Source organism: Coregonus lavaretus (assembly GCF_964263955.1).
Source record: "Coregonus lavaretus genome assembly, chromosome: 4".
NCBI lineage: Eukaryota > Metazoa > Chordata > Actinopteri > Salmoniformes > Salmonidae > Coregonus > Coregonus lavaretus.
In genome coordinates, this window is record NC_139991.1 from 76,130,535 (window position 1) to 76,144,000 (window position 13,466).

The following is a 13,466-nucleotide window of genomic DNA, read 5'->3' on the forward strand; positions in this document are numbered from 1 at the left end:
GAGCAGGGCATGTAACCCTAATTGCTCCTGTAAGTCACTCTGGATAAGAGTGTCTAATAAATGACTAGAATATAAACCTGCTCTGCTGTCAACAGAGCTCGGTGCTTTTTATCCAATGTATTAGGCTTCGAAATCCGACTTTTTGGATATAGTGTTAAATGATGTGCTAGAGAATGACCCCACTGACTGATTCCGAACATAAAAAATCCTATTTGTCTTGGTAAAATGTATTTTATAACAATAGGAAGTTACATTTCATCACCAAAGCAAAAACCTAGATCCTGTTAGCACCCTGTAAATCATTAATAGAACTAGGCTACCTTTGCTTCGTCTCATTTCAAAAGTAAAACCATTTTCCAACACAAGTCATAATGCCCTGAGTTGGATGTGTAAATGTACTCTGACTTGGCTCGCCCGGTTTGGAATGGTTCAAAAGCGGAAACCTTGGTCAACTGAATCCAGGGCACCTTTGGCATCTTACAGGGTGATGGATTGAGGCGAGCTCCGTTCTGTGCCTGTTCGAGCCCCACCGTAAGGAAAGCCCTTGTCAACATTAATTTCATAATTCTGAATTGATTCATTGGTGAGTATGTCTACCCTTCTTATTGATAGGTATAGTCAATTAATTTGTGTGTGGCATCACGGTCCACATTAAGCTAAATCCAACACTAAATCCAATATTTATAGGCTACATTTGTAACAGTATATAGGCCAGAGGAGGCTGGTGTGTGGAGCTATAGGATGGGCTCACTGTAATGGCTGGAATGGAATAAATGGAATGGTATCAAACACATCAAACATATGGAAATGTTTGACTCCATTCCATTCCAGCCATTAAAATGAGCCCGTCCTCCTATAGCTCCACACACCAGCCTCCACTGATATAGGAAATAACTTGTTTTTGTGGTCTATTTTTGTGACCAGATGACAAATATATTTCCTAGATTAACATTGCTAACAATGCGAGTAATTCCTGTAAATCCACCATGGCTACTCCCGTCTCCAGTAGTTGATCTAGAAGTGTTGGAAAGACTGCAGAAAGATATGGAGGGGGTTGATCCAGCTGATTTCTTTAAGAGATGTCTGGAAACTGTGTATCAGGATTTTGTGGCCATTTACACAGATGGTTCAAAAGATCCAAGGACAGGACGTACTGGGTCAACGAGGCGGTAGATGAACAGGCTAAACAAGCACTTAGTAGTGGGGATGTGGATGTTGAAGTGTCAGTGAGCAAGGCAGAGGCAAAAAGACTGATATATACAGTGATGGTGCAGAGATGGCAGGAGCAGTGGAATAGAGATAATAAGGGAAGGCATTTATTTCAAGTACAGAGGAAAGTCGGGGAGGGGAGGACGGCAGGAAGGGACGGAAGAGAGGAGGCTATTTTTACAAGATTAAGGGTGGGACACAGCCAGTTGAATAAGACATTAAATGTGATAGGAAAGCATCCATCAGGAAAGTGTGATTATTGTCAGGAAACAGAGACTGTGGAGCATGTATTGCTACAGTGTGGGCAGTATCAGAGGGAAAGAGAGAGGATGAGACTTAGTATGAGGGAGAAGGCGATACAGGAAATTAGTTTAAAGAGTATATTGAGTAGAGCGTCATTAGATATAGTCTCAAATATTTTGTTAACTTTTTTGAGAGAAACGGGGTTGGCAGGTAGGATTTAGTTTCTCCCTGTCTCTGGCCCACACTCCAGTACGGTAGGTGGCGGTATTGCACCATAACGTTGGATGCCAACCGCCGATAAACCCCACTGAAGAAGAAGCTAACAATGCGATTGAGACAGAAACCAATGCCATTTCAGTTTTCACTTTCCTTTTATTTATAGGTTATATGTATGCCACCGTTTGTATTTACAAACTTTTAACGAAGGAAATCTGCATTAAATCAAATGGCCACATCGCTGCACATTTCCATGGAGCCTTGGCAAAAACACAGATTCTGCAGCACAGCAGATCATTCACAGCCAATAGTCTACTTCTACTTTTATCTCATTTCGAAAGTGAAACAATTTTCCCAACACAGGACAATAAAGCCCTGAGTCACTTCGTCTCATTTCGAAAGTTAAAGGATTTTATTGGCAACCCCCGGGGAATTCCAACAGTGCCTGTAGGAGGCGAAGGGCACACCGAATGGACTAGGCAAAGAGTACGCACCCACCATATTCCCCAGTCAGTGGAGGAGAGTGTCGAGTGACACACACACACCGTTTGATTTGATTTGATTGTAGCTGCCGGTAATGGACAGGACTCGCAGGAGGTACGTTTGTAAATTAATTTGATCAAGCTATGTAGCCTATTTATTTTTCCTGGATGAAGAAATACAACGAAAATGTTTTGTTTCTCTGTAATACTAGCCACCTAGCAATTTTATGATGTTGGCTTTAGCTAGCCAGCTAGATAGTTTCCAAATCTCCCAACTAGCTACCAAGCCTTTTTAGGCTATCAATCAAGAGAGTAACTTGTCTTGACTATCTTAGTGCTGACGAGGTTGCTAGACTTTTGAAAATACTAAAATTGCTTTAATTCATGGGTTATGATAGTTCATCCTGAAAGCAGTGGCGGCTCCTGAAAAAATTCTCAGGAGGGGCAATTTTTCTTATGATTTAGGTGACCTACACACATTTAAAAAAAGATATGTCCAGCAACAACATGAAGACAGGGGCAGCATATAAGTCAATACCAGAAGCATTTATTGACTGATCTCAAAAGTGTTGGCTTACCAGGGTTGGTGGAGCCCTCAGTTTCATCTTTGCCTCGCAAAGCTAACTCAAACACTCCGCAAAACTTCACACACTGGATTAGCCGGCTGAGGATGTGGCGGTTCTTGCTAATGTCGTAGTAAATATATTTGTTATAGTGAATATGGAATATGATATGTTGAGTAAAATGTTGTGCTAAGATCTATTTAGGTCAGGAGCTGGTTATAAGTTCTGTTCCTATCCAATAACAATGGACAAAAGGGTCCTATCTTGTCAGCCTTGTCAGCAGGTGGCCAAGGACAACACCCACGCCATAGGCCTCTCAGTTCTTCCAACTCACGAGTTCTTGCTCTGAGGACACACACACACACAAACACACACACACACACACACATCATCACTGTTAAACACACACACACACACATCATCACTGTTAAACACACACACACACACACACACACAAAAATCCCCTCTCTTAGGCTGAACATTTGAAGACAGAGAACCCGACTCAGAGCCAATGCAACAGTGACAGTAGCCTGCAGGGGACCTCGCCCAACTCATCAGGACCAATCAGAAGATCAGAACTACTAGATTGAACCTACTTCATTTATTGCATAAAATGTCTGCACACAATGTTTCGGGGCTCTCTTCAGATAATAATAATAATAATAATAATAATATGCCATTTAGCAGACGCTTTTATCCAAAGCGACTTACAGTCATGCGTGCATACATTTTTGTGTATGGGTGGTCCCGGGGATCGAACCCACTACCTTGGCGTTACAAGCACCATGCTCTACCAGCTGAGCTACAGAAAGTGGATACTCATGGATGCGCATTGCAATTGTAAAATGTCAACACAATTGGAGACACCACGTCATTTTTGGAGACATGTTATTGACAGTAAACTATTGTAGATGCGACTGCTAACTAACTAAAACATTTTAGCTGGCTAGCTAATCATCTTAGCTAAATGTGGGGCAAACAATTCAGTTATTTACCGTTAATTTGAGGGATTGGGGTGAAAGAAATCGAGTTACATAGTGATACTTTACGATATACTGTATTGACAATATCGCAATATTTTAGCGCTAGTTGGCTGTACCTGCACCAAAACACCATTATTGTTCCTTCATAGCTTGTTCTCAATCTTTTCACATTGGGAGCCAATTTGTTTTCAGCACTTTTATTTCCATGACTGATCAAAACTCGTTCTCATGGCTTTCTGATCCCTCTGCAACAGACATATGGTGCGCAATAAAATCACAGTATCGAATCGCAATACGTATAGAATCATGAGACTCACAATGCTGATGCATATATCTTATCGTGAGGTTCCTGGCAATTCCCAGCCCAAGTTCATTTGCCACAACAAATCTCTTCGCTAGCAAACGCGATGTCTTCTCCAAAACGGCAATGTGTCTCCAGCAATGTTTACTTTTTTGACGTTCTATGGCATCTCCACTTTCCAAGCATATATGACCACATGTAATATTTTGGTAAGTGATGCAAATAGTGAACTATGTAGGGCCAGGATGTAAAATATATGTAGCTGCAGCAATTTCTCTTATCTGATATGGTAAGTAATGGGGCTTAATTTATAGCTCCCTAAGAGTTTGACGAACGGGTCCGTGAACGCGATTCCAGATATATTTACCTCTGAATAAACTGCCTTTATTACACCATATCCACATCCAGTAAACTTGTGATTATCAACACTAACCTCATCGTTGTGGCGGCGGACAGCTAGCCTGTATCCCTCGTCATCCAGTTGAGTGAGTGGCAATGTCTTTTTTCGTTCGTACCAATTTTTGGAAAATCCTCGGGTGTAGGACTTTCCGCCTTTAGTAGAAACCTGTTGAATTATTAAATTTGGTCTGGGAGGTCCTAATTGTTTCGTTGCCAATTTATCTTCATTTGTTCGCCGACAAAAAGGAATTTCTTTCAAACAATCCACTCTTTTCTCAGTTACGTTCATGGTTACGTAACGTATGACGAAAGCGCGTAAGTGCAAGCCCACAGACACCCATTGAGATTGTATTGAAGGCTCTGAAATTTGAAAAAAATAGATTTTACATGGGAGTCTATGACAGAAGTTCTGGGCGATTTTCAATCTGACTGAAATCGCCCCAAAAGGGGGTGGAGCCATTTGAAGCACGACTTTAGCCTGATTCGACATTTAGTGGCAGTGTGGCACTGTGGCAGATCAGACGTATAGATTACAACACTGATAACTACTGTTGCCGTGATATAATTGATTAGAAAAAAAATCCCTTCCTTTTCCCGTTTGGCAGTGCGTCGCCCATATCGCCCTATTGAACAGGCCGTCCCTGCCTGAAAGTATTCAGACCCCTTGACTTTTTCACATTTTGTTACGTTACAGCCTTATTCTAAAATTGATTAAATTCATTTTTTCCCCTCTCATCAATCTACACACAATACCCCATAATGACAAAGCATGTTAAATTGCGTCAATTCAAATCTGATATTGGGAACAAAAGAGGTCAACACGACTTCTAAGATATACTAGTATTTTAATTAATGCAAACCACTTCAATGGTAAATATGATGTTCGTATATACGGGTCCACTGAAATACCGCACAGGGCACTCAGAGAACTGATCCATTGTTCTAAGTTCTTCTTCAAATACTCTGACAGAGATAGTTCCCGCTCCCTGCTGGCCAATCAGAGTAGAGACTGAGCGTGGTTTAGACTTACTCAGCCAATCGTTGGCGCACAGGCTGGTCCCAGCCCCTTGGCGCTCCACTGTTGCACACTGTTGCCAGGCATAAGTTTGTTATCATCACAACCTGTAGAGTCAGCACTTTTAGACACTGTTCCCCTGTACTCCTTGTACCTACGTCCAAGGACGGTTCACAGATCACAAAGAGGCAGTGTTCGTGTCTGTGAGAAATACAAGTCTTATCTCATCATTTACATTTTACATTTACGTCATTTAGCAGACGCTCTTATCCAGAGCAACTTACAAAATCCTTATAGCCAGTGGGATAACCACTTTACAAAGTTTTTTTTTTTTGGGGGGGGGGGGGGGGGGTTTCAAATGTCTCCGGAAGGTGGTGAGTGACTCCGCTGTCCTGGCGTCGTGAGGGAGCTTGTTCCACCATTGGGGTGCCAGAGCAGCGAACAGTTTTCACATCTAGATCCCCACAAGCAAAAGCAGGTTTTCAGAAATGTAGGGATGGTGCCAGGTTTCCTCCAGACGTGATGCTTGGCATTCAGGCCAAAGAGTTCAATCTTGGTTTCGTCAGACCAGATAATGTTGTTTCTCATGGTCTGAGAGTCTTTAGGTACCTTTTGGCAAACTCCAAGAGGGCTGTCATGTGACTTTTACTGAGGAGTGGCTTCCACTTTTACTGAGGAGTGGCTTCCATCTGGCCACTCTACCATAAAGACCTGATTGGTGGAGTGCTGCAGAGATACTTGTCCTTCTGCAAGGTTCTCCCATCTCCACAGAGGAACTTTGGAGCTCTGTCAGAGTGACCATCGGAGTCACCTCCCTGATCAAAGCCCTTCTCCCCCGATTGCTCAGTTTGGCCGGGCAGCCAGCTCTAGGAAGAGGTTTGGTGGTTCCAAACATCTTCCATTTAAGAATAATGGAGGCCACTGTGCTCTTGGGGACCTTCAATGCTGCAGACATTTTTTGTTACCCTTCCCCAGATCTGTGCCTCTACACAATCCTGTCTCAGAGCTCTACGGACAATTCCTTCGACCTCATGGCTTGGTTTTTGCTCTGACATGCACTGTCAACTGTGGGACCTTATATAGATAGGTGTGTACCTTTCCAAATGATGTCCAATCAATTGAATTTACCACAGGTGGACTCCAATCAAGTTGTAGAAACATATAATAATAAATAAATAATATGCCATTTAGCAGACGCTTTTATCCAAAGCGACTTACAGTCATGCGTGCATACATTTTTTTTGTGTATGGGTGGTCCCGGGGATCGAACCCACTACCTTGGCGTTACAAGCGCCGTGCTCTACCAGCTGAGCTACAGAGGACCACTTAGCAGACGCTCTCAAGGATGATCAATGGAAACAGGATGCACCTGAGCTCAATTTCGAGTCTCATAGCAAAGGCTCTGAATACTTATGTAAATAAGGTATAAGTGTAAACTTGGTCCCAAATAATCCTATTCATATTCATGCATTTTTTTCTCACAGTACAGGGTTACCTTCAGACGAGTCTCGTGAAGCTTGGGCATTTTAAAGCAAAACGGAGAACACGTTCGTCTCAGCTTTCGATAGTGGGGTCCAAATAGTTTCTAGTGCAAACTGTTCAGAGTTTACAGACTATTTAGTGAAAAGTTACTTTTTGGCGTCCTCATGTCTGACAAACATCAGTGCCTGTCTACCGTATAGGTGAATGGCTTATTCCAGCGGATTCAGTGGATTGCGCCGCAGCCAATGGAAGTCCGCCTGCAGATCAGCTTGTGGAGCACCGGAGACTAAGAGGCACACAGATCTGTACCTGCCCGACCTACACCACATGTGCAGCGCCAGTCTACTTGGAACAAGCATCACTTTGGGCCCCGCGGGGGGTGTGGACACAGCCCCCTGGCAACTAGCTCGGGTAACCTCCCTGAGCGGGGGGTGTTGACACGGGTTTGAGATGCCTGTTGTCTCCATCCACAAAAGTTTACTGTGAGCCCCATTGACTAGAACCCCTGTACCCAAGGGCTCCATATATGCAGTCTCACGAAACCACAATGTATGTTGGAAGCATATCCACGGCAATAATGCCCTTTCTTTTACCCCTAGGTCTAAAGTGTTCACGGGGTTCAAATGTTCTTTTTAAAATTAATTTTTATATGCTTGTAATACAATTAGTTCCCCTCCATATTCAGACACGTTGTGTTAAGAGTGGTGGAGGTAAATAAACATTTTGAAAAGGGCAACTCGGCTCTCTGTCCATAAGGGGCCACCCCTCCCCCATAAATGGCTCTTTGCTGGGTGGTCATCGCCGATTCTGGCTGTGACGTGCAGGCACACCAGTCCCTAATGAGGTGTCTAGTGCGGTGGGTTATGGTCTCCGTAGGCGATTGATTGGTCATAGTGGCAGGAAACAATTAGTGTTGAATACAACTGTTATCTCACACACAGTCTCTGAGGTTCTCAATGAACCCTTAGATGAGCTGTTTGTCTCCGTCTCAACGCATTGCATTCCTGGGTTGGGAATTAGATACAATTAGAAATTGCGCCTATCCGTTTCTACAGAGGGTGTCCGTATTTAAAAGCCATCTGTCCTGTTTCCAGCCAGGTTACAGCGTTTTCGCAAGTACCTAGGTCTGTTGGGTATGATAATCCCCATGGTAACGTCCCCCCCCCCCCCCCCTGATTCTTTATCAAATGCGTGCACTCCAGCGCTGGGTGCTAGCCAGTCACCTGGACACATCGCATCTAACCACCTAAACTGAGTGCTTCAGGTTTCCCCTTCTTGCCTACGGGCCCTGTCTCTGTGGTGAGACCCTCTGCTTCGGGAACAGGACTTTATCCCGAGACATTCGATAACGTGATATGCACCCATCCAGTGAGGGGCGTAGTAGATCGATACGGGGGATGTGGAGACTCCAAATATAATACCTGATGGTGTTCAAAGCGACAAGGAGGGACTCTGTCTCTGGTTCTTGTGTCTCCCCCGATAGCCCAGGGAACAATGGCTTGCGGATATCATTCGCCTGTTGTGCGAAGATCCGTGGCTACCCCCACTGACATATTGTCTCGAGCGCACGGGTGGAGTTGGGTTCTATTGTGGACGTTTTAATGTTCTACAGTGAACTGTTAGGGCAGGGTCGTTCATTCTCCACTTTGAAAGTTTTTATGCTTCACTGCCCCTGGTTTTAGCTTCAGGCTAAGCACGTTGGGTTTCCCCATGCAAGAGCCGTGCACTCTTCTGTACTCAGTTTGCCCCCTGGTGAGTCTAGGTGACGTTGCGTCCTAATGCAGCCAATGTGCTGAAGTCACAAGTCCTACAGGTCTTTTAGCCTTCCAGCTATTTCCTGTTTGGCCCCTCCGTTGCGTCAGAGGCGCTAGCGTGACCAGCTTTTTGTCTGTTTTTTTGCTAGTCCAGCCTGCGGTAGAGGGCTTTATAAGCAACCTCTCTTCCACAGGATTATGGAGGCTATCTTCTTGGTATTTAACAGTAGGGGGCAGGGGTTACCTAGTGGTACATGGCGTCGTGGGTGTCTTTTACGGGATTGACTGTTAGTGATGGCTGTGTGGCGGCCAGTCGGGCATCGGCCCACACTTTTGTGAGGTTTTATCGCTTGGATGTCACTGTTCTCTCCGTGCCTTGCAGTGTGCTTACTTCAGGGACAGTAGAGCGTTGCTAGGCAGCGTGCCGTTGTGTGCAATATCCAGGCCACCGCATTTTATGCGGGTTAGAGTGATGGGTGGTCTGCTGTGGGCCGTTCTCAATTGCTATTCGCTGGGGTCAGCCGTGGGGAGTGATTGTATGTCCCCATAGCTGTGTTGTACCAAGTGAACTGACCGAAAGGGGGGACGTAAAGTTATGAATGTAACTACTGTTCCCTGAAGGAAGGGAACGCGGTAAAACAAAGGAGAAGAACTTGGTAGGATAGCTCACAGCATCTTCCCTGTTATATCCATTTCCTCTTGCTTGGATTGGTCGCCGTTTTGGGGTAGGAGTGAAGTTGGCGGGGAATTTGTGTGAGGTAAGAATGATCGGAAGTTAAAAGGGTTTAAGTAATAGAGGAAAGTAAAAGAGTAGAATTTGTGTATTAAAACCCGGTTTGGATGGGCCTCCCGAGTGGTGCAGCGGTCTAAGGCACTGCATCGCAGTGTTTGAGGCGTCACTACAGACCCGGGTTCGATCCCAGGCTGTGTCACAGCCGGCCGTGACCGGGAGACCCAATGAGGCGGCGCACAATTGGCCCAGCGTCGTCCGGAGTTAGGGGAGGGTTTGGCCTGCCGGGAATTCCTTGTCCCATCGCGCTCTAGCGACTCCTTGTGGCGGGCTGGGAGCCTGCAAGATGACTTCGGTCGCCAGCTGTACTGTGTTTCCTCCGACACGTTGGTGCGGCTGGCTTCAGAGTTAAGCGAGCAGTGTGTCAAGAAGCAGTGCTTGGCAGGGTCGTGTTTCGGGGGATGCATGGCTCTCACCTTCGCCTCTCCCGAGTCCGTACAGGAGTTGCAGCAATGGGACAAGACTTTAACTACCAATTGGGGAGAAAAAAAGAAAGAGAAAAAAAACGAGATTTGGTTCAGTAGTGTTCAGTATGGTGGAGAGAGGAGTGTCCATGAGGGAATGAGGCTGCACCCCTTGATTTTATCGTCTTTGAGGCGCAGTCTCATTGGCCTTGTCAGGCGTGATTGAAAGGTTCTTCAGACGACTAGCGAGGGTGCGACTCCCCCATAGTGAGTGTGTTGTACCTATTTCCCTTCCTTCAGTGAACAGTAGTTATATTCATAACTTTACGTTTACTCTTTATTTTCCATCAGATGAAAAGAACAAGAGGACCAAAAGAAGAAACCTGCATCTTTATTCTGATGAACCCTCGGAAACAGGATGAAACCGCTCAGCCACTTCAACGTGGGTCTACCCTGCTTGATTAACTGATGCATTAGCCTGTACAGTCAGACCATCTTTAAACATGTCTGACAACGTGAGTCCACAAACCTTGCCAGAGGCCATGGCAGAGACACAGTTGACAGTGGAGCAAGGTGACACTGGGCATAGTAATGTTCTTCAATCACCTACAAAACAGACATTCAAGTCAGCTTTAAATGACACTACTGCCATTATAACAGACTTAGGGGACAAGTCCTCCAGCTCCTCTCATCAGTCCGTTTCAGAGGAAGGAACAAAGGCCGCTGGTCAAAAGGCCGATGCCAAAAAAACTAAAAGCAAGAAAGATATGGCAACCTTGGACCAGATTGTGAACCAGAATAGGCAACTCAAACTGAAAGTGGAAGCTGACCTAAAAGGCCAGGACTCTGCGAAAACTACTGCTGCTGTTAAGGATATGATTTTTGGTTCTCAGAAGGTATCGTATCTGTTTGATTTTAAGAGGATTTTGTTGTTTGATCAAGTAAAAATAATATGTAATTTTCAGTTATAGTAATGGCCATCTATGTGTCCATTTTGGTTTCTTGTTGAGGTATTTGAGTGTTAAAATGTTTTATTTACTTCACTGAACAGACAGAGAGCATAGGTTCCAGTGTTGACCCACCGGAAGTGGAGCCCATGGAGGTTGAGCAGTCTGCCGATGGGAAAGGAGATTCCTCCTTTTCACCATCTAGTCCAGATTTAAAGATGGAACCAAAGGACAACACAAATGATGCCTCTGAAACCTCGGCTGGACCACCGCCAAAAAGGTATCCAAAACCTTCTGCTAGTCAGAAGACACTCAACACTCATACTTATTTTAAATGACCTTAACCAAGACAATTCCTGCTCGCTTCATCTTAAGCCAATATTCATCTGATTTGTTTTCTTTGTTCCAATTTCAGGACAGCCACAGTTGGATCGGAGGTATGGTAGCTACTTGATTTTTAAAAGAGGATTTTCCTGTTTGATCATTTAAACTAATGGACCCAATACAATTTGTCATAAGTATTGAGGGATCTATTTGGCCATTTGGTTTCATTTTGAGGGGCAGTTAAGTATTACATTTTTTTATTACATGTTTTACTTTACTGAACAGACAGAGAGCGTAGGTGCCAGTGTTGACCAACAGGTGGAGCCCATGGAGGTTGAGCAGTCTGCCCATGGGAAAGGAGATTCCTCCTTTTCACCAACTAGTCCAGATTTTAAGAGGGACAACACAAATGATGCCTCTGAAACCTTGGATGGACCACTGCCAAAAAGGTATCCAAAAACGTTCTGCTAGTCAGAAGACACTCAACACTCATACTTATTTTAAATGACCTTAACCAAGACAATTCCTGCTCACTTCATCTTAAGACAATATTCATCTGATTTGTTTTCTTTGTTCCAATTTCAGGACAGCCATAGTTGGATCAGAGGTATGGTAGCTACTTGATTTTTTACCCTTAATACTGGTACCTGTATGCGGGCTGAAAGTCTCCCGAGTGGCGCAGTGGTCTAAGGCACTGCATCGCAGTGCTAGCTGTGCCATTAGAGATCCTGGTTGGAATCCAGGCTCTGTCGTAGCCGGCCGCGACCGGGAGACCCATGGGGCGGTGCACAATTGGCCCAGCGTCGTCCAGGGTAGGGGAGGGAATGGCCGGCAGTTGGTAGAGCATGGCGTTTGCAACGCCAGGGTTGTGGGTTCGATTCCCACGGGGGGCCAGTATGAAAAATGTATGCACTCACTAACTGTAAGTCGCTCTGGATAAGAGCGTCTGCTAAATGACTAAAATGTAAAATGGCAGATTTGGGCACTGATAAGTGCCTAAATTGGATCCGCAGTAACTAGTAATTGATAATTGATGTTCTTTATTGTGTGCAATATTAATTTTCTTATTATAATATAGTTTTTTCAAATTAGAAACAAATACGAGGTTTGGACCTCGGTGTCCTAATATGTAGTTATGAGTGGCTGTACAGTAGCCTGCTGTAAATGACGTCCGAGCTCTGGCTCTGCGCAGTCGTTCTGAACTTGAGCACCGCACGCCCCCCATCCCTCCCGGTAATTAGGCAACTTTTGCAAATGTTTTGTTGTCCGAGTGAGGGAAATGGTGTAAATTAAGAGGATTCTATGTATTTTGAAAGATGAGACGTTGAGGATTATATTAAATACCACTTTGATGTCATACAAGCAAGCCAAATACAGTCCCAAATGTGCTCTTCGCATTTCCATATCATAAAACTCATGTCATATACAGTGTCAACGTTTATGATCACTATGTTTGATGCATAGGCGAAATTGCCACAGGGGATGGGGGGACATGTCCCACCCAATATTCAGAACAGGTCGGTTGGGTTGGGGCCCCCCAGATAGCATATGAACACCACATAAGCAATGGCAAAGTGTAAAATCGCAGGAAATTAGCTTTAACGGTCGACTTCGGGCACGTAAAATGGTCCAACTCCTCGTCTATCTCAACTTTCAACCAGAAATGGGGTGTGCTTTTGGTGGTTCATCGACGTGTCATTCTGGTCATGCGTGCCGCGACCGTCGTAGCTAGTTCGTTAGCTAAGCTAGCCACTTGTAGCTAGTCAGTAATTCCTCCAGACGTAGCTAGTTCGTTAGCTAAGCTAGCCACTTGTAGCTAGCCAGTAACTCCTCCAGACGTAGCTAGTTCGTTAGCTAAGCTAGCCACTTGTAGCTAGCTAGTAACTCCTCCAGACGTAGCTAGTTCGTTAGCTAAGCTAGCCACTTGTAGCTAGCCAGTAACTCCTCCAGACGTAGCTAGTTCGTTAACTAATGGTGCAAAAATTTGGTCAAATCACAACGTCAGTGATCTTCCGATCGGAAAGTCGGAGCACTAGAAAGAGGCCCGCGTTCCCGACTTGGAATTCCAAGTTGGATGAAAGAGGCCCGGAGTTCCCATTTGTCTTGAACGCACTGAAATCGGAAGTTGGAGATTTCCCAGTTCTGAGTTCACAGTTGTTTTGAACGCAGCATAAGCTAGCCACTTGTAGCTAGCCAGCAACTCCTCCAGTATGTGTTGACGTCATTTCACAGGATTTGTTTTTGGACGGAAGCTGTAGAGATCCATAAGAAATTGAAATTGCACTTCAGTAGCCAAATATCTAATTTCATCCATTTGTTTTTGTTTTTAAGCTTTAAATGACCTGGTATGATGG

At 44.7% G+C, this 13,466-nt stretch overlaps 1 protein-coding gene across 1 annotated transcript in view; it reads left to right on the forward strand.

Moving 5' to 3' along the window:
• The first annotated feature begins 1,761 nt into the window (after positions 1 to 1,761).
• LOC311128719 (E3 ubiquitin-protein ligase rnf213-alpha-like) overlaps positions 1,762 to 13,466 on the forward strand; it is a 92,149-nt gene continuing 80,444 nt past the window's right edge. Inside the window, exons 1-5 of the mRNA XM_084160965.1 lie at positions 1,762 to 2,265; positions 10,193 to 10,737; positions 10,893 to 11,042; positions 11,398 to 11,561; positions 11,698 to 11,719. Of these exons, the coding sequence (XP_084017091.1) occupies positions 10,345 to 10,737; positions 10,893 to 11,042; positions 11,398 to 11,561; positions 11,698 to 11,719 (729 nt within the window). The 5' untranslated portion in view covers positions 1,762 to 2,265; positions 10,193 to 10,344. The remainder of the gene's footprint in view (positions 2,266 to 10,192; positions 10,738 to 10,892; positions 11,043 to 11,397; positions 11,562 to 11,697; positions 11,720 to 13,466) is intronic.